The sequence below is a fragment of the Neovison vison genome, chromosome 13 (genome assembly GCF_020171115.1).
Source record: "Neovison vison isolate M4711 chromosome 13, ASM_NN_V1, whole genome shotgun sequence".
NCBI classification, from domain to species: domain Eukaryota; kingdom Metazoa; phylum Chordata; class Mammalia; order Carnivora; family Mustelidae; genus Neogale; species Neogale vison.
Window position 1 is genome coordinate 40,841,408 of NC_058103.1, and position 26,632 is coordinate 40,868,039.

At 41.2% G+C, this 26,632-nt stretch overlaps 1 protein-coding gene across 2 annotated transcripts in view; it reads right to left on the bottom strand.

Moving 5' to 3' along the window:
• The window catches only part of DAAM1 (dishevelled associated activator of morphogenesis 1), a 164,808-nt gene that overhangs the window by 50,018 nt on the left and 88,158 nt on the right, over positions 1-26,632 (bottom strand). For both annotated transcript variants that reach the window (XM_044231657.1, XM_044231658.1), the window contains exons 4-5: positions 5,706-5,777; positions 421-515 (exon numbers count right to left, since the gene is read on the bottom strand). In XM_044231657.1, the coding sequence (XP_044087592.1) occupies positions 421-515; positions 5,706-5,777 (167 nt within the window). The remainder of the gene's footprint in view (positions 1-420; positions 516-5,705; positions 5,778-26,632) is intronic.

Here is a 26,632-nt window from a genome sequence, read left to right on the forward strand (position 1 = left end):
AGCTATATATCGAGGAGTAGAATTGACAGGTGATAGGGCAACACTATGTTTAACATTCTGAGAAACTGTCCAACTGTTTTCTGAAGTGGCTATAGCATTTTACATTCCCACCAGCAATGTACAAGGGCTGTGATTTCTTCACATCAGCACCAACACTTGCTAGTCTCTGTCTTTTTAAATTTATGTCATCTTAACAGCTGTCTGCATATCTTTTAATTGAAGAAAATCAATTTATTGAATGTTCAATGATTAAAATATTTCACGCATGATTCAACTGAAGGTTTTTAAGACTTCCTTGAAAGTTTGGCTATTGCAGAAAAAAGAAAAAAGGAAGGTAGGAAAGAAGGGAGAAAGAAAGGGCAGAAGAAGAAAAAGAGAGAGAGAGAGACAAGTAATACATGCTATCCAGGAAAGAATTACCTCATTGGCTTTGTCCTTAGTGCCGTCTTCAAACTTTCTATAGTTTTACTTCTCTCTTCTTCCTCTTCCTTCTCTAAAGCCAGGAGAGATTTTCTCTATGCAAAGAAAACTAAGTTACCTCTTCAAATTCTATGATTTAATTAGGATACAAGCAAAACAAGTCCACAGATTACATGCTACTATCACTTTTAATACAAATAAACAACTAATAAATCTATTACTAGGATTACTATAAAACCAAAATATAGAGCAAAAGTACTAAGAATTCCAGATTTGTGACCTCTACTGAATGTTCTTTTAAAATTTAGATAAAGCTTTAAGAAATGTTTAGAAATCTTCGGTAGAGATTAACTTGTCCAACTATAGTTATATAACTATAACTACACTCTGACGAAAACATTACTATTTATATTTGATAGAAAGAAGGTTGGATCTGCAGTTAAACACAGCATTCTGGCAACTCAAGTTAGTGACACTATGACACTATCAAACCACGGCAGTTTGTGTAATCCTCAAGCCAAAAACTAGAATCTTCTACACTTTTTTGTTATGCCAAATCATTTAACAGGAACAATCAAATTAGACCCGACACTAAGATGAACAATTCTTTCAGAATAAATACTTAAGTTCTAAAAATGATTCAACATCACTTGGAAATGAGGCTGTGGAGTGTGTGCTTGAAGGAGTGGGTGGGAGGCTTACATCCTCCCTACCTGGGGATCCATTGAGCAGAGCTTCCCAAACTTTAATGCGGACACGGATCTCCTGGGGCTCTTGCTAAAACGAGGGCTCTGATTTAGTCTGTCTGCAGGGAAGCCCAAGATGCTGCAATTCTGACTAGTTCCCGTGCAGTGCCGATGCTACAGGTCTATGGGCCGCACTCTGTAGAGCAAGGCTCTCAGGAAGATCTCAGTTGACATTACAGTCACGGGTGCTAGTAAGGTCTCTCTTTGTGAGAAAGTCTTTTCCATTCCTCTGAGCCCATGATCACCTAGTTGTACTAAAAGTATCCTCCAGTCTTAATGGCCTCAGGGCCGCTGGTCCCTTGCCATCATCCTGTTCTGAACATGTGCTATTCTAGTCTCAGTCTCCCTTCCTGCTACTACTTCTGAAAGAATGCATGGCTGGGAAACAGACTGGAGTATTGTGGGGCAGCAGGGAAGGGAGGTTTGGCTCTTATCCCTGTGTATCCAGTCGCTCCCTTTCTTTCAGGACTACAGATCATCAGAGGGTGACTTGACTTCAATTCTTCAAGTTAATAGTATCAGTAGTAAGTAACTAAATGGGAACTAAAATCTAAATTTGACTTCACAATTAGGAGCGTTAAAGCTCCAAAGAACTATATCAGTATCGTTTAAGGCAACCGAAATAAAAATCAGTAAAGTCTTGTTTTCAAATGTGTTACTGTTTCTGCTGACACTGTCCTCTTGCTGGTGATGTGCCTGGACAGCTGTGACCAGGGGACACTAGGGGAGGAAGCTGTGTGCAGAAATGGCCAATAAATTTCTTCACGGCTCCGTGAGACCCATTCCCTGGAAAATTCAGCCCGAATCCAGCCAAGTATGTTTAATCTCCTATGGCATAGCTGAACTCGTTTAGACTCTGAAGCAATCACTTTGAATCTGCAGCTCAGAATCAAGCTGTTTATGAACATCATCGCTTGTTCCTAAGCTTAATCACACAAAACTATACCCAAATTGAAGACACACATTTCTTATTATCGTTCACTAATACCAAAGAAAGATGCACGTAATTATTCTTTTAACAATGTTGGAGAGCATGGAACATTCTGCATAAAAACAGACTACAGTAAGTCTTTTGCTAGGAGAGCTGGGAGATTTATGAAAAGTCAAGAAAATTGAACTAGAATTTCCTTTCCCAGTGTAAGAACCATTACCTTCCTTTTAAAACAGAGGCAACACACTCTTTTCTGAATGTGATACAATTCGATTTGAATAAAAAATTGTTTTTGTTATACTAAGAAAACTGAGGGTATGCAGATGAACATGATATTCTAATATGACTTTTCAAAATAAAATCTATTATATGAAGTCTAAAGTTTTCAAGCTTCACATTTAGGAAGAAGGCTTGATTTGCAGCTTTTCACAGATAAAGGAAACATCCCTACTTTCTAAAGAGAGCTGCTAGGCCAACCATCTAGTATGCCCCTTGGCATACGCAGGTCAGGCTTGTGACGGCCTCCCTGGGTGCTCTCTGCACTTATTTAATCCCCTTTGCCTGGAAGTGGGCGAAGGACAAAGCGCCTCCTGGTAGAGGATCTGATGAAGGCTACTAAGGTGTGCACTGGAACATCCAGTTCTGAGAGACACAAAGTAGGCACAGAAATCATTCCTGTCTAGGTGTCTGGTACTAAGCTCCTGTTGGAAACATTTCACTGGTGTGAAATCAACAAGGCAGTCGCTCAGCACTCTGAACTTCACCTCACATCCTTCCTCCCTGGGAGGGCACGGACAAGCCCATCCAAAGGAAGCCCAGGTCCTTCTCGAACCTATTGGGCTGTGCTTTTATGATACTGTTTTTCACTCTTTAAAAGCCAACAGATCACTCTGAGGTCCTCTAAAGAACAAAGCATTCTTGTTAAGAAGCTTACGCAAAGTCACTGAACTTGTTCCGCAGACCAGTTGAGGGCTGCAGTTCTGGACCCAGGCTGTTCATCAGACTCTGGAGGCATTAAAGAAAACAGATGCCTGCCCCAGCTCGGAAAAGTCGGGATGTGGGGGTGGGATTACCAGGCCTCTTTTACTTGCCAAAGCATTTTTAAAAACCGTGTGAGAGGCAAATTAGAATGGAATCTTTGAGCTCGGTCTGATAGGTTTACATTCCAGCTCTCCTGTTCCTAATTAGATGACCTTGGGCAAGGTAACCTTTCTCCGCGTCCTAGACTCCTTATCTATAAACAGCACTTCCAGCACCGGGTGCTTATAAGGGTTTAAAACAACCCGTAAAGTGCCTGTTCTGCTGTTGTCCCACGCTGCACGCTCCAGAGAGGTAGGGATTCTGAAGACAAAGGACGGTAACAGCGTGGATCAATCCCCTTCAACAAATCCCAAAGCTAGAGAGCTCAAGCTGAGCTGCCAGGCTGTGAAAGGATTTGGAGGAACTGTAGGTCTTTCCAGTCCCCAGGGACAATGTCTCAGGCTCTTTGCTGTTACTGTTGGGAAATCTCCAATACGGTTAGCAGAGAGACCAGCCAGAGCCACAGTAGGAGGCGGTAGCAACAAATAAGGTGAGAAAAACAGAAAATTCAGCATAGGGATTTTGGTCTCAGCAGACCTCCTTGTCTGTTACATACACAGGAGTTCTGCAGGCTCACTAACTCAGAAGTTGTTACTACCTTTTACCTTTAACCCTAGAAAGACGCCACCTCTGTCTTTCCAGGAGCATTAGAAAGCTTTGTTAGGTGTTAAGCACGTCAAGAATAGCAAAGTGACTGACAATTTAATTGCCTTGAGATACTCTTGGAAAGGATTTTGGAATAGGAAGCAAATATAATTAAAATGTAGATGACTCGTGAATGCAGCACAGGGCTGTCCAAGAAGCTGGCCGAAGGAGAAAGAAGGCTCTTAGAGAAGTGCTTCATACTGGCACATCACAGACCTCGTGCAGGAAAGGAGCCAGGGTAACTCTGTACAAGGCATGGATTAAGTCACTACAGGACAAATTAACCTAATTGCCCTCAAAGTGTGAAGAAAAAAAAAATGCCATAGTATTTAGCACTTCTCCATTTATAGAAGTGAATTCATTAACGAAGAAGCAACTTCCCTTGTTATATCAAACAATGCTGACTTGATTAGAAAGCAAGACTTTCTGCCCCACAGCTCTTTATTTCCCTACCAGCCAGGAACAAGAATTTAGAACTTAACTTTCAAACGCAGGAAATGTAAATGGCTCTAAGTTATTATTGCTCAGGCTGTGCACAGAAAAATCCCTGATGGTCGTCACAAGCCCCACACTTGCTAACGTATTCATACAAATACTGAGATCACTCTTTTCTCATCTTTGCCATTATGTAGGATGCCTTGGACAAGGAGGCGTTGGATGTTATTTTCTGCAGTGCTTTTAGACTAGAAATCCTCAGGGCAAAAGCTTATGCAGTTTCTTCTATAATTTATACAGCTCTGTCCACATTTACTAGGCTGTTTATTATTCATTGTGCAACAGCAAAAGAAGCATCTTCAAAGAAAAAGCTAGAAAAGAGGAAGCTACTAAAAGTCAATGTCTCTGAAAGTTTAATAAAAGTGTGATTCACATATTGTAATCAGTTTTTAACTTTTGCAGCAGCAGCAAAATATTAGACAATTTAAAAAAAAAAATGTTTGCCTAAGTATGAGGCAGCTAATTGTCCAAAAGGACCCTGGGAAAGGAAGAAGAGGAAGAGGTAGAGAAAAATATTTATTATGGAAGCTATCATCTTGCATGGATATTATAAACTCAATGTTGAACCTAACAGCGTGATCTTAAAATCCTGAGTGTACCCACACGGGTGAACACTGATGTACCATGGGCAATCACCGATTTTTATCGACATGAATAGGATTTGAGTTAGTAAGGCTCAAAGGTGGAGGACTTGTTTTCTGCTGCATATTTTAGCTGGGATCAATACATGCCCTGAAGGGTGCTCAGAATGCTGACATTACACAGCCATCCATGTGATCAGAGGCGTATTTTAGGCACTAAAAATGCATCGTAAGCAATTACTTAACCATAGATTTCCCAAGAACATCTCAGCATAATTTTTATGTCTTTTATTCACCACTGATTCCATAAACTCCCTTTGTTATTTACAAGAGTGAAGGAGCATCTGGCTGCCCTGTAACATCAAGAATCCAGGAGCTAAGCAAGTCTGAGGTGGAAAGGAGAATGGGAGAACAGTGAAGGAACAGTTCCATTGTATTACTGTAAAATGCTATTAACGTGTAGACTACTACTGCCGTAACAATGCTCCAAACGACTGGTAAGAGCAACTGCAAGTTAAAGTTGAACAAAAGCCAGATTTAAGATTACATTTCCTCTTATAATATTAAACTCACGTATATTTTAGTGTGTGCTGATTTTATGTAAAACATACTGGAAAAAATAATTTCGCCAAGTACCACTTCTGCCCTCCTTTTCAACTCCCCCCTCCCCCCGCAACACTGAGTGTTTGGAATGGAGTTTGGAAAGATAATGACATTTGGTAGTTCTTACTCAAGTGAATTTATTGTCCAATTGTGTGCTAAATTTGCCTTTTAAACTGTGTGCCATTGAACAGAAAGTATACCTACAGCAGCCATGGAATTGAGCTGATCGATGTAGAATTCAGGCCAACTTGTCGCTCCCTTGTTTTCTTCCTGGTCCTAAATAGAAAGCAAAAAACGTAATATACCACCAGATATATATGCACAACGGCCATAAGCACATCCGACTTTCAGAGTGTCTAGACAATGGCCTAGATAAGCCATTAGAAGACAATGAGATAGAAGATGTTGGTCTTCAAATGTTGGCTCTAATCATCAGACTGTTCCCTCACCAAGGGACAAGACAGTGCTACAGACAGACTTAGGTGTGACAAAGGGGATATTTTCTGAACCACAGATCAAGGGGAATTTATTATTTTATAACTTTTTAAATTTGTATTTTTTAAAAAATTAAAAAACAATGTACATAAAATATTGTATTCATTTCAGGGGTACAACATGGTGATGCAGCATTTATACATGATGTGAAACGGCAACCACAATAAATCCAGCTACCATGTGTCACCATAAAAGTTGGTACAGTACGGGCGTCTGGGTGGCTCAGCTGGCTAAGTGTCCAACTCTTGATTTCAGGTCAGGTCGTGAGATTAAGCCTTGGTCGGGCTGCAGCCTGGGCATGGAGCCTGTTTAAGAGTCCCTCCCTCTCCCTCTGTCCCCCACCCCCACACCCTGGCTCACCCTCCTGCCCACTTGCTCGCTCTCTTAAAGGAAAAAAAAAGTTTGTACAGTATTGTTGACTATAAAGGGGAATTGAACTTAGCCACACCATGGTATGATATTGTTTTCCTTCGGGGGCACAATAACATTGGGAAGGGCACAGTGTTTGTTGTGAGGACAAAGGATGTCTAGCTCCTATGAGCACTGAGGACAGCATTCCTCAACTATACGTCTGGATTAAATCCACAAAAGGAGGAAAAGTGTTTTTAAGAATGACCACAGGATTTGGCCAGTTGTTAATTAGACTATTTCAGTTAGTTTACTCAGACTCCAGAAAACAGTAACAATTTTGAAGGGTTTCATTTGATGTAACCAAAACAAGGTACTGCTTCAGATGAAAAGGTAGAATAAAGCCTGACCCTGGATGGATAGAAGTAAAACAAGCACACACTATTCACAGGCCCAGCCCTCTTGCTGTGACAGCTTGTGAGTTTGAGAAATGCATCTGAGCTGATGGGAACTGGAACCCAAGGAATGCAGGAACCCCTTTCTAAAGGTTACTCTGGCCAGTCTTTTGTCTTACAAAACAGGGTGACCTGAAGCCAGCACCAGGGCCCTCAGGGCCTCTGTGGATAGTAGCCCCCAGCCTGAACCCTCACCTCCCCGCAAAATCAGGGGGCTGTGGCTTCTGCTCCACAAGAACACCAAGTCCGTCAGAAGATGGCACTGTAGTTGGAACTTCGCAGGCATGTCTGCACACCTATGTGGCTAGAAGGCATTTGTGTGACCTAACAGACTCAAAGAGGAAAATTTCAGAATTCTCTAACTTCACATTCAGAGAGCACCTTAGTACAACTGTACCCCCTGACCCCTTGGAAGAGATGCTGGGCCAGGTACATATAGCTGCTGGGGATAATGAAGTAGTTACTACCTATTTACTAAGGTTAGAATCTCAGTCTTTGGGATAGCAGTTTCAAGGTGAGGCTTTTAATTTCAGCCCTATACTTTACCTCAAAAACACTTTTCGAAGCAACTCTTTCTAGGTGGGTCTACAGCGGTGAGATAAAAGAAATGTAATTTCAAAACTATTCGTTAAGTAGTCACAAAAAGCAGGCAAAGTAACTCATGCTTACGGTGCCTTAAAAGCCAGCAGTAACAGATATCTGAACTCGAGCAGTTGGACGAATTTCATCTGGAGACTGAACGAGCCAGATGATGGGGACAACGGCTAGAGCAGCAGCTTTGAAGTTGGACTGCATTACACTTGCATGGTTTTAAAAAGCTTAGGAAATCTGTTTTTAGAACAGTCCTTGGTTACTATTTAACATGTTAATAAAGTAGCTACAATGGCAGTGTAAATGCTGAACCCTTCTCTCCTCCTAAAATGGAGTATTAAAGTTAGCAAAACCCCGCTGTTACCAATGTATCCAGCAAGCCAAGACCCACAGCAATAGCCAACGGTATTTGAACCTATAAAATCAAATAGAAGGTGCCAGATCTTTTTAGTCCCTCAAACTAGGGCAAGTTTCCAAAACTACAACAAAATCCTGTCCTGTGTCTTGGGTCCCTTGAGAGCCTGTCTATGGCAAGCTTAATAGTCATGATTAACAGAACAGGAGATCATTTTAGAAGCTGAAGATTAGTATACAGAGAGAAATCTTTACACTTTGAAAATGCTTTAGTAATGTAAACATATTAAGAGTAGACCTAGATACTGTAGTCAAAACAGGGGAAAGACAGCTTCATTTTTACTTCACATGCCTCAGAGTTGAGAAAATCATATGAGCTAACGTATGTAAAAGCTTCTCATAAAAGTACTGTTATCACTATATTCCTGGGGGTGATCCTCAGAGTTCTTCATCTTGGCAATGTATCTCCAGCTTCCTCTGTGCAGCCCTGGTCCTTCGATACAGATGTGTCCTCCAGTAGCCAAGTGAAACACATCTGTGAATCAGTTCTCTGCTCCTACTTTGTGCGGCTGCTAGAGTCTGTAGTTATGCAGAGCCACGGGCCAGAAACAGATGAATGCAATTGCTGTCAGGGAGTGGGGATCCCCTCAAGAGTACTGGACACTGAGAAAGGCTGAGGGGAAGAGTCTCCCCTAAGAAGTCCACGAAAGAAACTGCTGATGCAGTCGAGATGTCTGATAATCCTGGAAAGCACCTGGGTCCTATGTGTTACCAGCCTCTAACGTGTTATTCTTTGAGCCATCTGCCACCCCTCTAGTTTCTTTGTTACAGAGAAACAAGTGGAAAAATAAACAAGATTGTATAGAGGGCATTCGGTGTAATGAAAGCAACAGCAAATCTAACACATTCAGAGCTTACTGTGGGTCAAACATTGATTGTTCTAAGCACTATGCTCTTCATGTAATCTACTGGATGGGGGAGCCGCTGTTTCACTCATGTTAGTGTGGAGGAAACAGAGCAAAGAGAAGACCAGTAAGCCGCCAAAGGTCATCCCGTTGGAAATTCAGAGGCAGTGGGAAAGAATCAGGGCAACCTCTTTCCTAAAATTAGACTTCAGACTAATCACAAGCAATCTGAAGTAAGTACAAAGCTGGCCTTTCACTCTTAACCACTTAACTGTATAAGAAACTCAGATGTGCTTAGTGGCCAAAAATGAGCTTGCTTTTCCCTAATCCTTTATTGCTATTTTTGCTACATTCAACATTTCTGAATATTATTCTAATTCTGAATATTGTTCTAAGGCCTGATGTCTTACTTGGATGACCTCTGATCCCTTTTCTCTAGACTTTTTCTGTGGGAACTCTTCTGCCCCCTTATCAATGCCTTATCTATATATAATGTGTGTGCATACAGACAGCACTTATGAAGCTTTTCCCTAACCTGTTCTCCTGTTCTGTTACACACCAGTCTAATAATGATCTTCACAGGGATTTCTCAAGTGCGCTTGAACATGCGCTAACAGCACTGAGCAGTTCAGGACCCTGAATTGCAAACAAATCCCTCCCTAAATTATACACACCTAACCCTGCTTTTGACCACTGCCTTGACCGATTCCATTACAACTTTTCTCGAATAAGAAAGAATATTAGCTTCATTCTATTCTTTAAAAAAGCTATTTTTCCTTCTTTTAAAACAGATTGTGGGTAATACCAAACGACCCCTAGAGAAGGTTTTGCCCTATGAGAATACAAATTCTAGCAATCACATTAGATCCTTTTACATTCTACCTACAAAATGGCTAATTCATATTAAAATCTAGTTTTGATTTCTTTTAAAAGCGTTCTAAACATTTATGTTTGTATGCCTATTTTTAGGTCTACTAAATAATTAGCACTGAACTGATACAAACATTTTATGTTGCTAAATTTTCTGATTACTGTTTTTAGATAATATTTGAAAATATCACTTAATTTCAGAGCGATGGGATGGTGGAGTGATGACTACATTGGCCATCTGAAGATGAGATTCCAGAACTTAACTTTTTGGTTTACTCAATCAGGATTTCTTGGTAAGTTTGAGTATCTCTGGACCTCATTTTTCTTTTTCCAAATTGAGAGGGTAAGGTCAGACTGTTTCTAAAGTCCCTAGAAGTTCTAAGATTCTATAGAACTCTGATAGTGAGGTTTTATGGAAAACCAGTATGTACTCTCTTTAGTTCGAGGGCCCAATTTCTAAAACCAATGATTTTTTTTTTTAATTTATGTTGTTCAGTGACTCAATTACAAAATACTTAACTTTCAACAACTACTTCTTTTATAAGGTAATTAGAAAGGGGGAAAAACATTAATTTTACTATTTCTCTAATCCAACTCATCCTATTTCCTTGGTAGGTCGATAGTCAAGCATAAGATAATACTGATGGACAAAACTTCCCACTGGATGGAGGCTCTGACACTTCACTTTGCTTTCAACCTACACTAACTAGTTTGAAGCTCTTCTCTTATTATCTACTTTGTTCCCATTATCTCACATTCTGAAGAAACAACAAAACAAAACAAAACCCCCTTTGCTAGAAAAGAAAAGCGGTACAGCACAAGGGACCTTCAAGAACATTTACTTTTTTTTCCTTTAAATCAGGCTTTAATTAACCAACTTATTTAGAAGATAAAGAAACAATAGTTTTTTTTAACTTGGTCTCATTTTTAACTGGCACATTTTTCATTCTAGATCTCTAGTCAGTGGCTAGTGAAAAAAATTCCAAGAGATCCTCCCCGACTCTCTTTAAATGTACAACAGCATATTTATTTTTCTCAACATCACGTTGATGTTGAGAATAAATTTTGTACTATTTCTTGGTACTCTTTCCGCGCTAAACATTCAGAGCTATGTCCCAGACTTTCTTCTCTCATGTCATGATCATCTCTCTCTACCAAGCCAAGCTGGCTGTGTTCCCCTTCTACCACGATCGACAGACACCTATTTGAATCCTCAACCACTCACTACTTCTGGTAACTTACAGGCAGGCAAGGTAAGTGACCTCACTATGTGGCTCAGTTTTAATCTCCTTATCTGTAAAATGGGTGCCTACTTCACTGGCCATTGTGAGGATTTAAAAGATTATTACAAGTAAAGAAGGCACTGAGAACAGTACACACAGAACATGATTGATAAATGTTAGCTAGGACGATAAGGATAATATTCCAGAATTTCCAGCTATGGACATTATAAGCCCTTGTTATGCTAGGACTAAAAATCTGGAGATACATTTGACAGTGATTGTTCAAATTTAAAACACACCCACACAGCTTGTGTCCTTCCTTTAAGTCTACTTTCACATGATATACTCACACAATTATATATTTAGCCCACAATTATATATTTACACTTTTTTCACCACAGTGCTGTTTTGAGTCAGCAAATAAAGTGAACAAATATATGGCAAGGGAGATGGCTGAATAAATTACTTTGTAGCAGTAACACAGAATGAAGGAGAATTATGTAATCACATTCAAAATGACCAAATATAGTATGGAGGGGGCAGGGCAGGGAAGAATGCCTCCGAAAACCATTTCTCATCTGTAGGGAAAAAATGTGCACATAACATACAAACATTTCTGGAAATAAACACAAGAAAATTGAACAATGGCTACCTCTGGGTAGGTCTTTTTCTTACTAACTTTTGTATAATTCAAACTTATTTTGCCACAAATATTCACTATTTTCATAGTTAAAACAGAAGTTCTAAAGCACTGTATATTCTGTTAGGACAAACGCCTTACTTTTTCAGATGTTCTGTGTAACACGAAATGCATCAGGTCAACAAGATCCTGGCAATATTTGGGATGTCTCTGATCTCTACACCAGGGGCACCCCTCTGTTCCCCACAGCAAAAAGGTAAAAAACATTTCGATGTTGTCTTCCTCACTGGATTTTCTATTTCTATAACACACTACAACCCTAACATCAAATGTTCATGTAAAGGAATTTTATGATTTGTCCAAAGATTTATGTACCTGAAGGATGCTAAAATTTTCAAAATTTCTACCCCTACATATGTGTGTGGCAAATAATTTCTTAGTAACAGCTAAAGACTTTCAGTGAGACTCAAAGCACAGTTAAAAAAATTAAGTCTTTAAGTATAACTTCTTTTGAAATTAACACAGGGCAAATTTTTAATAGGATCATTTCCCAAGTAATAATATGTAAGAACTGGTAGAGTTTTCTTTGATTTCAGATGCTGTGAGTAAGACCCCAAACAGGCTGTACAAAGGTCAATTAATCGCAAAGGACATGCTCTGTGGTTGTTCACTAGACCATAAATCACAGGCTGAAGCAATATGCACTTGGCCAACTAAAGCCATAAATTTCCACATTCACTGTTAAAACCTATGAGGTTCTTAGATAGTACTTATGGAAGACATATCATTTCACTGTCTAGATTGGCTAAAAACCCTCTAACGATGTATAAGGGTAACTCCAACTCAAATAGTAGAGACATATTAAGGTTTAACTAAATGAACTTCAACAGTAGAAAGGCACTGTTTCAGTATAATACAAAGTAAAATTCATTTTGGTATTTTATAATAGGACAAAGGTAACTAAATACTAACAAAAAGCTGTCCCATTTATGAAGAAAATGGTACTAGAACACATGTTAACTGTGATCATATATAAGATCAAGAAATCCCATCCCTTGTTAACAATCAAAATAGTTACCTGTGACATTAAATGGTCATTGTTATCTTGTTTTTCATGGACCCAGCCCCTTATACTAATGAATGCAATAGATGTTAACTGAATTTACTTTGTTCCTAGAATTTTTACAGAATATGAAAGACAAAGGGGACAGACTGGCCAAAATATTTTATTCTGTTAGGTATGATTCCCTGATGGGCGTGCCATCTACTAAACTCAAGTGCATGATAGGAAATAGGTGCCGAGGAACAGGTTGAAGGAACAGGTCGAAGGAACAGGGAAGGAAGAGCAGGTAAGATGGAAGATGGAAAAGTATTTTGTGGAAGTCCTTGCTGATTACTTCTGCTGACTTTCCCTTCTGGCTCAATTATAGTGTTATCAGCATCTTCTCAAAGGACAGTCATGGTGAAGCAGGGAATAGCCTGACAGACCAGGGGTTGGCAAACTTCTTCTGGGTGGGGCCAGGTAAGTGTCTTAGACTTTGTCTGGCCACAGAGTCTTTTGCAATGACTCAACTCTGCGCTGGTACAGCGTGAAAGCAGCTACAGCTAACACTTCCATGAAGGAGCACTGCCGTGTTTCAATAACACTTTATTTGCCGAAAAACATTTAAGTGGCTGGATTGCTGTCACGCCCTGTGCTAGAACAAGCTTGGCTCTCAAGAAGGCAGGAACGCATCAAAGTTCACACCTGGGCACCAATTTTTTTCCCGGTTATCTCCGCTCCTGGAAGCTACTCCTTTTCCAGGAAAGCCCATCCGAAAGTTAGGATCAGCTCACAGAGTATGTGGAATTTGCCTGGTTACCTGCGTTGTTTTCTAGAGAAGTAGGATGTACCATGCCTGAAAAGTCCACCATCTTCCCAAACTCACTGCTCCTTCAAAAGCAGTGTAATTCTACTTTTTCAAATAGGATAGGGGCCCCTGGGTGGCTCAGTCAGTTAAGAGTCAGGCATTTGGGGGCGCCTGGGTGGCTCAGTGGGTTAAGCCGCTGCCTTCGGCTCAGGTCATGATCTCAGGGTCCTGGGATCGAGTCCCGCATCGGGCTCTCTGCTCAGCAGGGAGCCTGCTTCCTCCTCTCTCTCTCTCTCTGCCTGCCTCTCTGCCTACTTGTGATCTCTGTCAAATAAATAAATAAATAATCTTAAAAAAAAAAAAAAAAAAGAGTCACGCATTTGGTTTTGGCTCAGGTCTTGATTTCAGGGTCGTGAGATCAAGCCCGGTCTCAGGCTCCGCACTCAGCGAAGTCTGCTTGGGATTCTCTCTCTCTCCCTCCTCCTTGCATGCTCTCTTTCTCAAATAAATAGATAAACAAAATCTTAAAATAGCATAGCATCCTTTAGTCTTTTAAATCCTGATTTTTGCCTCCAAATCTTTGTCTTGTTGTTCTTTCCCTGGGAAGAGAAACAGCAGCAGGTCCACGGACCTAGATTCCTGGGACCGCTGCTTGCTCAGTCCTTCCAACAGCCTTCCCTCCAGCCCCTCGCAAACTATACCCTACATTTGACACTTGCCAGAGGGAGGCAGTTGGTTTCAAAAATGAATTCCTGTGTTGTCACATTTCAAGATAGTCATGCGGTTCCCGGGACAGCCCATCTGGTTACACTGCTTGGCCACTGTCACAATTACACATCAAGTGGATCTACCGCCCAAATCCGGCTGGGCCCACACAAAGAATGATTACAGAACAGCAGCTTCTGCATCTGCCAGGAAACCCAACACCTCCTCCTAAGCCTCAGAATGTCAGTCAGTTTCTGGAAAGACTGGAGGCTGACTTGCAGTAACAAAGGCTTTCATATTTAGCACTTAGAACCTATGTCAGAGGCGCAAGTCTCCTTCCCCATTTTTCCCGGTGCTGCAGAACATCTGTGTGTTTTTAAGGAGAGCCGTCACATAATTATATAGCAAGGTCTCTGACCCCAGAGACACCCTACTCCAAGTTACCCCTCACAGGGGTCCTTCATATAAGGTCACCAGCAGGTGATCGATCCTATGCTCTCCGAGAGAAGGCTTCAAAGAGTCCACAAATGTTTGGAACCAGCACCCTCACTGACTGTTAGAAAATTCACCTTAGACTGAATTGACAGATGTCTCCTTGTAATTTCAGGCACTTGCTGGCCTTAGTTTTGCCCTTGGGAACTACATGGAATAAGTCTAATTTCTCCTGTGAACAATAACCCTGCAAATATTTAAACAATTTGAATAAAGCTATTATGTCCTCCCAAAGTCTTCTCTTTACCAAGCCAAAAATTCTCCACTGGCTACATAGCATAAGTTTATCCTCCTCAATTCATAAGTAAATCTCAAATTTTCCATCAGTTTATCACACCCTTATGTCTCCTTTTTGAAAAAAAATAACTCCAACAAATATATTTAAATTCCTCTGAAAGGGATTTGCTCGCATGTCAATGATGCATAACTCTAGACAGTCTTTAAGAGAGCGTCTGGAAGATTTCTGACCAAAATATCTACCCAAGAAACACAAGTTCTTGCTTTCTTTCTTTCTTTTTTCTTTTTTTTTTTTTAAAGATTTTATTTATTTATTTGACAGAGATCACAAGTAGGCAGAGAGGCAGGCGGAGAGAGAGAGGGGGAAGCAGGCTCCCTGCGGAGCAGAGAGCCTGATGCGGGGCTCGATCCCAGGATCCTGGGCAGAGGCTTTAACCCACTGAGCAACCCACGCGCCCCAAGTTCTTGCTTTCTTGATGGTTTACAACAAATAACATTTATGATTTAGAATAAAAGATACATGTCTCATGAAGCACAGTAAAATATGTGTAGTTCATGTTTTATTAAGTATACATATTATAACATCATTGGCCATAAACTCAGTAATAAAACCGGTGTTATAAGATGGAGAACACTTCATCTCTAAAACACAAATATAAATTAGCAGAATTTAAAAAGGGTGAATAGGACCTAGGCTCACTAGTTGCTGAGAAACTTTCTGGGAAGTTCAAGCTTCATTTATTAGATCATTGCTTTTCAAGTGTTTGGATTCCACTTACACTGCCCTTGCTTCTTTCTTGTACATCATCTTTTCAAACATCATGGGAATTTCTTCCTTGTATGTGTGTGAAGTTGAATACCTCTTCTGACCCCTGAGCTCTGCTCTTTCCAGATATAAAAAAGCTCACTAGAATCCATATACGATGCACATTTTCCCACAGAGCCTCCTGCTATCATATCATGTACTCCAGTCTAAAATATTATTCAAGATCTCGGATCATTTAAATAAGTTAGGCCCTTCTCTAACAATTTTTGAAGTTTACAATTCTATATTGCTATTGATAGAGGATAATTTTTAAAAGGTAAAAGCATGGCATGAACTGAAGTCAAAGATTTTGCTGAACTCATTAATAATAAATGAGGGAACAAATAAGATGTTACAACAGGTTCAAAAGCAAATTTACAGGCAAAGGCGTATATAATTATGTAGGTGTAAATAAATGCAAAAATGGTCATCAGGAAATAATCAATTATACTGCTATTGTTCTTTTTTTTAACATTTTTTCAGATTTCTTAAATAGTTCGAATAATGTAAAAGTGAAGAACACTCTGAAGAGTGCTATAGACCGAAATTTTCACTACATTTTTTCCCATTTCAATATAACTACACTGTAGCCGAATAACAGATGCATGACTAGTACTTCCTGGTTGAAGAGGACACAATCTATAAACACGTAATGTGGAAGCCACACTGTATGACTAACACTGCTCTAGGCTCCTCACACCTAAATTACCCAGATGCTCAGGCATGTCCAAAGCTCTTGCTCAAGAACACCTACCGTGTCCTGACCACTTCACCTCAAACTGCTGGTTTCCGCTGCCTTGCCGTGGCTGTGTGGCACGGTTTCTACTTGTACATCACTGAGTTTCTGACTTGAAACCACTGAGACCACTCTACCCTGTCCGCCTTATAACCAGCTACACCTGGTTCTCTAGCCTTCCCAGAAATTTGCTGGGCGAGTAGCTGGGGTGTTTCTAACAATTCTTGCCCAGCTCATCTGAGGGCAGGGAGCTGTGAGCTCAAGTGAATTTAGACCTGCTCCTCATCCCTCCCAATCCCCAGCCAGAAAAAAAGCTGTAATACTCGACCATGGTAGCCTAATAGTTTGGTCAGGAGCCCAACACCCTTTAGGAGTAACACAGAGCCTACACGGAGAGCAGCAGAACTACAGTGCTGAATGTAGACTTCTCAAGGGCACGACAGGAGCAGAATCCCTCTGCTGGTCACGCCCAAAAAATCAGTTCTGAACTGAAACTGAAGAGGCATCTGCTTTCTTTCTCATTCATTTACCCACCCAATAGTCATTGAGTTTTATAAAGGCCTAGGCACTGTACTAGATATTAGAACCCATGAATAAAAGAACAAAGCTTCTGTTTTCCTTGTTAGTGAGGCATGGAAACAGGACATAGGACACTGAGGAGAACAGGATTTCAAACGTTAGCGTTGAGAGTTTCTTAGAATATCACAAACTTCTGACAATAGGTTCTCAGTTATTACAAATATAGTTACAAAGAACTATACCCATTTGTAGAATTTACTCCCTTTTTTTTATCATGATAAAAAGAAACAGCCAAGTATTGTTAATGCTCCTGCATTTTTTTACTAATCTCCAGTCTCTATCAATGTATCTTCTAACTTCAAAATAAAAATCAAATGTAAGCATTCCTAAGCACAACTGGGAAAAATGGTTTGAGACATTTCTTGATAGCACAAAACGTCACATTAGTGTTCTTTATCTGTCCCAAGCTTTATTTACACTGGTAAAAATGATCCAATATTTCTGAGTGGGCTAAATGAAACACTGCGAATTAAAAATTAGCCTTGTGCTACCTCTCAGCCATCTCTCATTTTTGTTCTCCACCCCCCCCCCCCGAATCACAAACCCCAGTAAGGAGTGCGGCTTGAAAGAGATCTGGTCTTCCTATGAGGACAGCAGCAACGGAACAAAGAGAAGAGCAACAATAGGACTTCAAGAGCACAGAGACAAATGGCCTTTCTGAAACAGCTCAGGGGCTCATTCTGTTCCAACACCCTGTTCTTTCCTGAAAAAGCCTTGGCTGACTTTCCAGAACCAAAATCTTGAAAGTCATATGCTACAGGGTCCTGGGGGAAAATGCATTTCATGTGCTGATATATCTAAGAAAAGAGCCACAGTCTTTACCTAGAGCTAAAAGCGGAGACTTTACAGTCCACTTCCTAAACTATGAGGCATTTATTTTATTTATTTTAACAAGTCATTTCTTTGGCAAAGCACTTCACAGCATGGAATATGACTGGAGCCTAAAAATCTCCATCAGTATAACTTCAACATCTGAAGCCAATTTTAGATGACAATTCCCCCTCATTTTCATGGCAAAGAGAAAGAAACACTCTCCAATTATTATTTTCAGAAATGATACAAGCCCACATTCCCCTATTGCCTATGACACAAAGGTATACAATGACATAAAACAAATCACTTCTGTGTAGCTTGTTAAGAGTTGAGTCTTTGACCCATATGCCACGACGGAGTGCCACAGACCCAGGTACAATTCAGTCCAGCTGGCTGGTAAATTAACATGTTTGGACACACATCACTAAACCCGTATGCAGTGTGGAAATCCAATCAGTGGTGTCAATGGCCTTTGTTGCCTCACATCTTGCTACCAGATTTGCAGCTACCAGACCAGCCTTTCAGAATGTCGTAAAGCAGGTTTTGATGTTCTGTAACCTGCTCTTGGGAAAACAATCAAAGTGTGTTTATGATTTGCAATACAATGCTTAACACAAGGCTATAAAGAGAGGGCTTTGGAAAACAGTAATTAAACTAAGCAGAGAATCAGTAAGCCGGTAAAGACATATTCCATTCAGAGAGCCATTCTCAGGATGACTGTGAAAAATGCTAGGACAGGATTAATAGTTCCCCAAAAGGGCGGTCATAACCATACTTCTGATTTTAAGTTATCACTTACTCTCGGCATACTACTGAATTAACGACAGCATTGGTGGCAGAAAAAATAAAACAGAAAAGCATCCGTTAGAAGATGTCACCATCTCAGAAATGCCTAAATGTGAGGACGTCAGGAAGTACATCCTAGAAACTGAGGAAACATAGCGTGTCTTCCCTTACATGGGTGGACAGATAAAAGGATACTATCTTAAGACTGCTTAAGACAAATGTTGTTCCCATACTGCACTGAAGAACAACAAGGGCATTTAAGACACTGTAATTTAAAGTTGGTATTCTTTGGTAGACTTCCTTACTGTAACCCATTCTAGCTCCACAAATTACTAGGTTCCTGGAATATAAGGAATTTGGAGAACCCCAAATTAGAAGTATTAGCAGCATATTCTAAGTTACACCGGAAGCTCAAAGTTCCTTCCCACTTCATGAGGGGGTGAAGCTCTGAAATGCACTAAGCAGAAAGAATACGGATTCACAAATACTAGGTGTGCTGGTGCTATTAGTGAAAAGAATAAAATAAATACGTATATAGGAAAAGCTCAGGAAAATGGGCTTTTGTTCTTCTTTGATACCACTCCTAGAGCGGATACTTCCTCCCAGTAATGTCTTGCATAGACCTACCTCCAGGAGATGGTGACATCAGGCAGGCTTGGGGTATTCATTCTATGAAAGTATGTGCCAGAGCATTTAGAGAGTCTGCAAAAGACCAGGGAAGACACCAAGGGGGGGCATGGAAGATGATACTTACATCCGACTACAATCTAGGAGCAAGAGGAGCACTCCAGGGCCTGGATGGCAACATTGGCTACATATGCCTCATTCTCCCATCATGTGTCATGGCAGACATTGCTAATTAATTACCACACTGGTCTTACTGAATCCATTCATAATCTCTCACTGTTCCTCTAAGTGCTCCAGGCTTTAACCCCCAACTATTCAGAGCTAGTAATCAAGATAAACCTCTTTGCCAACTCTGTTTGAAGTTAGTCACAAGTGCAGTCAACCAGGGAAGGAAGCCACAGTCCTAAGGAATGCTGAAACCAAGGATGTGCATCCATCTGGAGGGTCTCCTGTGCTGTAGGGCCCTCAGTGACCCATTGAGCTGGTGATAATCTGAGTAAGCAGCTAGTTCTGGATTCTCTGATGTGAGATATAATAATATCCCTTTCCACCAGAGATACAGCTATGACCGAGACACTCAGTGTGTATTTCCAAAACTGCAGGTGCAGAATTTTGAAAGTGAAAGAAGGCGGTGCCTCCGTGCTTCAACATACACAGCCAAGGGGCTCAAAGGGCCTCACACAGCTGCATTTTGAGCCTTGGTTCCATAACAGCACTCTTGACAAGGACTCTAGCAAAGACTGAGAGCTCCGAGATAGTCCTGTACTCCTAACTCTACAATTAACACATGATGGAATCTGTTCTGTACTAGAGCTGTCAAAAGGAATCTGCTTAAGAATTAAGATTTGGAAGCCAAAACTAGCTGCTCCATGGCAGTTGAGAACCACTGTCCTCCCAGGGATTCCATTCAAACCCTAAACTACAAATTTTTTCCAGCGACTAGAGCTCAAGTAGGAGTGTTCTCTCCATAGCACAGCACCAAAGGATGCATGAATGACAAGCTGAGAGAGAAAGCCGGGGGAGTTGCTTTTCAAGCCCCCATTCCAGAGGGAAAAACAGATCACCGCAGGACACAAAACACCCACTCTCCCCAGGACTCCAGATTCATTGATTTGTCAAACCAAGATAGCCTACTTTTTCCAGCTCTGTATCACTTACTAATTTTTATTGTTGTTTGAATGATTAAATGTGAACGCAAATACAGGGTCATTCTCTCCCACCCTCTTCTAGCTTGGTGTTCCCTATTTACAGGGAAAGCGAGGGCTTCGAGAAAGAGGTGTTACTGCAGAAATGCAAGTAGGAGGAAGTCCACGAGAGAGATGATATCCACAAAGCAGATACAGACTCGCTGCTTGACAATGCTATCAAGAACCGGAGTATTTACAGACTGAGCAATCAACAATCCCCAAGGCCGGGAAATGACTTGTGCGCAGAAACTCGTTCAGAATTTAGGCATGGGGCACAGACACACGGCAATTACACATCTCCATTTCTTAACATCCAAAAGAATTGAAGAGTGGAAGAAAGGAGAAAGGCTTTCATGATTTTTACAAACACTTGAGATGAAGGCACTTGGGTTAGAGGAAGAGACACATCAACTGTGGCATTTCCAGCCACGGCCAGTCGGCTTACTGGTGCAGACGTGCTGGCTCTGCACCTGCATGTTACTTGCCCCTCAGGAAAGCAGCTGGTGCCTCAGAGGGACTTCCTGTGTGGGGTGATGGCAGACATCAGTCAAGAGCTAGCTAAAGATGGAAACACAATTTGCCTGGGTCTGGGACTGAGGGCGTAAAGAGGTCTAGAGGAGAGGAAGGGTGAACCACACACGGTGCAGTTTCCTTTGTAGTCAACCCAAACAAACATATTGCTGAGTGAATTGTCCATTTTTACACACTTCTAACATTTTATACTTTTGTAGGGCTTTTTATGGGTATTTGGATGGAATGCTTTTCATTTTCCAAACCTGAGTTTTTCTTCTTTAAATGAGCACTTTCTATTCCAGTAATTTTTACTTCAGTTTGCTAAGACATATTGGAGGAAATGGAAGAACCTGAGCGACACCTTCTTGTATTAGAAACATTCAAACCTCAATGAAGTGTTTGACCAGGGCAACAAAATACCAGTTCCCTCCCCTCAGAGGTTGGCAACTGAACTGCGGCAGGTATAAATTGTTACAACAACTTCGGAGAGCAATTAAAGGTGAAAATGTTCTTAGCAAACAACCCAGTAATTACATGTCTTGGTGTTTATTCCAGAAAAATTCTTGAACACATGCACAAGGTTGTTCCTTGCCACATATCTTTTTAGATAATGAACAATCGCAAATAAGCATTACCCAAAGGGTATAAAATAATTAAACTGTGGCGTGTTCATATAATGGAACATTGAAGTGCAGTTAAAATGAAATACCATATGAATATATCCATGCAGAATAAGCTTATAAATACATGGGCAAGGAAAACACATAAAACCTCCAGAATAGGTCACTGGGCTTCCACTACTGTATTTATAATGTCTCATTCCTTTTTTTAAAAATCCATGGTGATTATCATAAAGTGTCAGCATTTGTTCAACATGGGTGTTCATTATATTTTGTACTGTTTGTATATTTAAATTTTCACAACAAAAATAAAATCACCAACCAGGAAATAACAGTTTATCCCATGAGTGGAAGGGGAAGTTTTCAGAAATTTGTTAGTTTTCTAACTTCTAACAAAAAACTTCTAACAAGTTTTCTAACTTCAGGGACTGCATGTTGATCACACTACCCTAGCACTTCTGATGTAAAGGGAGCCTCCTTTTACCAATTTCGGGTCTACCAGCGAAGATTTCCTTGCTGTCTTCCCTTATGTACACTGTATCCTCCAAACTTATTATTTCTGCCTCCAAGAGCTTCTGAGGGCTTGTGAAACCTTCACTACTGTTCTATGAAGACCAGGTATTAGGATTTAAGAATATGGAGATGAATGCCAGACTAGCACAAGTGGGAACAAGCAGAAAGTGAGTCCACACTACTGTTTTGATCACAGTCACCATCACTAAAGTAGACAGTGGCAACAGCTGTCACGACCATGCCCCAAGCTCTCTGGTAACTCTGAAATGGCATTATCGCCCTTTGTACAAACATTCTGTGACACTGGTCTCATTTTACAGAGGAGGAGAGAGAAATCAGAGGGGTTCAGCAATATGCCCTAGTAAATGGCACCCTCCCTCCCTCCCCCGCTCACCCTTCAAATGGCCTTTAACTATGCCAAGTATTTTCTCATAGCTATTACTTGCCTTCTGTTTATCTTAGAAAAAAATGGTGTTGCACACACATTACGATACCGTTTAGAACAACTATGGGGGGACAGCGGCAAACATAATTTTGGAAGCTGGCAGGCAGATACCTTGACTGAAAAGGCCTTTGGAGATCATCTGTCCGAAGGCAAGTCCTTTTACTGACAACATCTCAAGGCTGAAAAACAGAGGCCTATGCAGAACCAGAATGTAAAACCCAAACGGGAGACTACAGAACTTGTCCAGAATATTTTAGATTTGTTCACTCCTCCAAACACCAAGGAAGAGAGAGAGGATTTGGTTCATTCTATAGACAAGTTTGTTTACTGCTTCTTCATTAATGAAGCTGGGTGCCTGCTGGGTATCAACACAAAACTATGAGCTCAGGACCATTCTGCACACTTTAAGACAGGGGTGGTAGCTGGCACAGCTGGAATGATAGAACTGGTTAACCCTGGAGGGAAAAAAATGCCCAAAATTAATGTTATTGAACAAAGGATTATAGGACAAGGAGGCACACAAGTACTCATGAACTGATCACCCTTTTTGGAATACAGCATTGGTTTAAGGGCTGCCAGAAGGAGGGAATCCTCGAATTTTCTACCCCAAATCTAAAACTAGGTATTCATTTTGAGAGCACTGGTTTTTTCAATAAAGAGAAAATAAAGCAAGGAAGTGGGTCACTAGCTTTGAGATTATGCTACCTAGAGGGGGGAAGGGGAACGAGAAACATGGCTTCAGTAGGTTTCTGGGCAGAAAACGGAGGAAATCTCACCAGGGCCAAGGTTCTCATGTTTTTACACTATTGCCTAATAGATATATGGTACTGAAAAACATTGGGTGGTTTACAGATTCACCTTTGTTTTAATGTCACCAGGGAAGAGTGAAAAAAGAGAGGAGACAGAAGGGAAAAAACAGGTCCCCAAGCTAGACAAAGGAGGGGTCAGCGAAGCCAGGGTTGCCATGACAACCCAAGCACTGGTTGCATTTTAAAATAATATTTATTTTTCCTCCCAATTTCAGTATAAGTATGTGGTAGCTTTGTAATGTTCGAGTTGGCTAGGCTGAACAGCATGTTTTCTTATAGGTTTCTGGGTATGGTGAGCCGCAAGAGAGATTCTCACAGGAGATGTGGAGGGCGGAAGTGAAGCAGCAGCCATTTTGTAGTTCATACATGTTGTCTTTAGCTGCTGGCTCACCTTGCTGGTGTGGAATAGCTGGCAGGTCTGTAACTGCTCCACCTTCCCCTGGATCCTCCCTCAGCTTCTCCTGGGCCAGGTGTGTGTATGCTGAGCTCCACAACTAATGGTTCAGGCTTCTGCAGGACACCCACACCAAAGTCAGAGGCAGACAGAACTGACGTGGACTTCAGTCTGTCCTTGTGGACTCCAGCCTACCCTCGCTCTCTTCCAGTTTATATCCACCCTCCTTGCCAACTGTGTGCTCCAAGGAGCTCCAGCAACAGAAATAAAGACAACAGCCTTATGGATAGTGCTCAGTCAGCTTCCATGCATGTGTCAGGGTGAATTGCTGCTCTGTGTTGCTGCCAGTAATCCTGCTTCTCTGAAACCTGACCATACAAATACACTCTATGTACTTTTAAAAAGAGCAATTTTATTTTTACAACTGGGGGGAAAATATTCCAAAGTAAGGAGCAGAATGTACTGTAGAAGATTTGGGAAATATCTGTATAAAGAAAAAAATTAAATCACCCACAATCCCACCAAGCAACTGTTTCTGTCTGCCTACCTCTAACTTTACTCCTTTGCAAACTTTTGATGGTACTGCTTACAGTTTTATGCCTTTTTTTTTCTTTTTTTAAAACATGCTGAGCAGTTTTCCATGTCATTACAATTTCTTTGAAAACGTGATTTTTCAATGGCTACAAAATACTCTGTTAGGGTTGTGTTCTACCATATAAACATCCTCTTTAAGTTGGTTACAATCACGGGCTTTTAGGAGCAACACTACCAAGAACTGCCTCACCCTGGTATATTTCTTATCACTTCCATGGGATCAATTCTAGAGGAGGAATGTTTCAGGCTGTGAACCCATATTATCAGGTGGTTATGATCATCATCTTCAGGTCAATCAGCATCTCATACTGAGGCCAACGTTCAAAATACTTATCAACCAGCATAGCATGGGCATCAATGAATTGGAATCAACGATGTAATGTGGGAACAGGGTCTTAGAGTCCCCTTTGCTCCATGCCAGTAGTTAAAGCTTAAGTCATTGGGGGGAAGTAGTGGACCCTTGTGGGAAGGGTGACTGTCACAGAGATTTTTATCAGGAGGGTTCGAGGCAGCTGCTTTTTACCAAGGAAGTTGGCAATATTTTGACAGTTACCATAGTTTCACTGAGGTATACCCATGTTGGAGTTTCTTTTCTTTCCTTTTTTTTTTTTTTTTTTAAGATTTTATTTATTTATTTGACAGACAGATCACAAGTAGGCAGAGAGGCAGGCAGAGAGAGAGAAGGAAGCAGGCTCCCCACTGAGCAGAGAGCCCGATGTGGGGCTCGATCCCAGGACACTGGGATCAGGACCTGAGCCAAAGGCAGAGGCTTTAACCCACTGGGCCACCCAGGCACCCCTCTTTTCTTTTCTTTTTTTAAACTATGTTGGAGTGTCTACATGTCTTTCTCTTCTCCAGGCTGAACAAACCTCAGTTATTTCAGTCTTCCCCCACTGTGCCTCCTTTTTTCAAAAGTTTAGCCTTTCTACAGATTTCCTAACAAGCCCTACAAATTTGTGTGTTGTGTAGTGAAGATCAGATTAGGCCAAAAGTCTAATGTTGACCTTTTCAATATTGGAAGGGACAAAGAACAAAGTACAAACCAAGAACAGTGCACGTGAGCACAGGTCAACTGTTAAAAGGAGCCGGTGTCTAATGACGGGATAAAAGCATGACAACGTCAGCCCTCTCACTGCTCTAACTGCTAGATAGGACAAAGTGGTGAAGAACTGTTGTTGTCTGAGTCACACACATCTACCCCCAAAGATTGGTGGCTCCTTCCTCCGTGCCCCAGAGCCTGTTTGCTTACCTCATTATGGAGCTTATGACAAGACTTGGCAATTATTTGATCTTATCTGCTTCTCCTACCAGGATCATCCACTCCAGGAAATTTGATTTATTTGTTTAACCATCTTCAGAATTTAGCCAAGAGTCTGCCCTGGAGGAGTACTCAATACACCTTCGGTGAATCACAAACCATCCTGCCCCTCACCAAGAGCATGGCTTCATGGAATGAAGCCCCAGATACTCTAAGTCAGTTGTTTCTTAGTGGTTCAGCAAGGACTTCTGTACAAACCATCAACTGTCAGAGTCAGGGAATGTGCAGACAAGGCCAAGAGCTTCAGAGCCTACAGAACCTGGAGACGCCCCCCAATATCCAGCTACTGTGCTCCCCTTATTTATTCTTTTAGAGAAAGGATACGGGCAAAATACATCCCAGTCTTATCTCTGATCACTTCTACTTCTGCCACTGTCTTCAACCCCTTAGCACTTGGGTGTACAAATGCCAACTGGAATCCATCAACAGGTGAAAACTCAATGGCAGGAAACCAACCCAAGTACTTGTTAAAAAGGTCTAGAAATACAATTACTGACATCTAGGTTTTGCCCGTCAACAGACTCCCTCTCCCAAATCTTGATAGCTAACAAAGTGAACACATGAAAATCCAAAGCTCACTCTACAGTGTGTTTAAACAATTACAGTAAAGAAAGGATACCTAGCTTCCCTTCCTTCTCGGGTCTTCCAATGCCCAACTACTGCTTCTTATCCCAGCCTACCCACAGCAGCTTCTCATCAGGATACTGGAAACAACTAGAGGATGAACGTTATCATCTTGCCTCCTTGTTTTACAGCTGGCTTGTCTGACCGTTGTGCAGAAAGCCCATGGTTCCTCTTGACTTAATTCCACAACTTCACCCTCTGTTCCTTTAAACACAGGAGGCCCTCGACTCTCAAGGAACTGAAAGAGCCACACCCTGACAACTGTGCACAATACAACTTTAATCTTTGTGTATGTGTGTGGTGCAAGGAGAATTGCTTTCTATGGAGAAGAGTGGGGAAGTGATCCAATTAAGATACGCAAACCAAATGAAGGGAGTGAATGAAAAACTAGCAGCTGCACTTTCAGTCTCTGTTCCTGCATGTCTGCAAAGGCACCAAGCACCAGGTCCAGGTTTTGCTCACGTGGCCACATCTCCCCCACAGCCAGGTCAGGCCAGGTTCTTAAAGGAGTTAATGAAATTTGAGTCAAACACACCCTCATCAGCAGAATAAAAATTCATCTTCTCTGCAGAAGACCCAAGAAAATAGAGACATGAAATACGG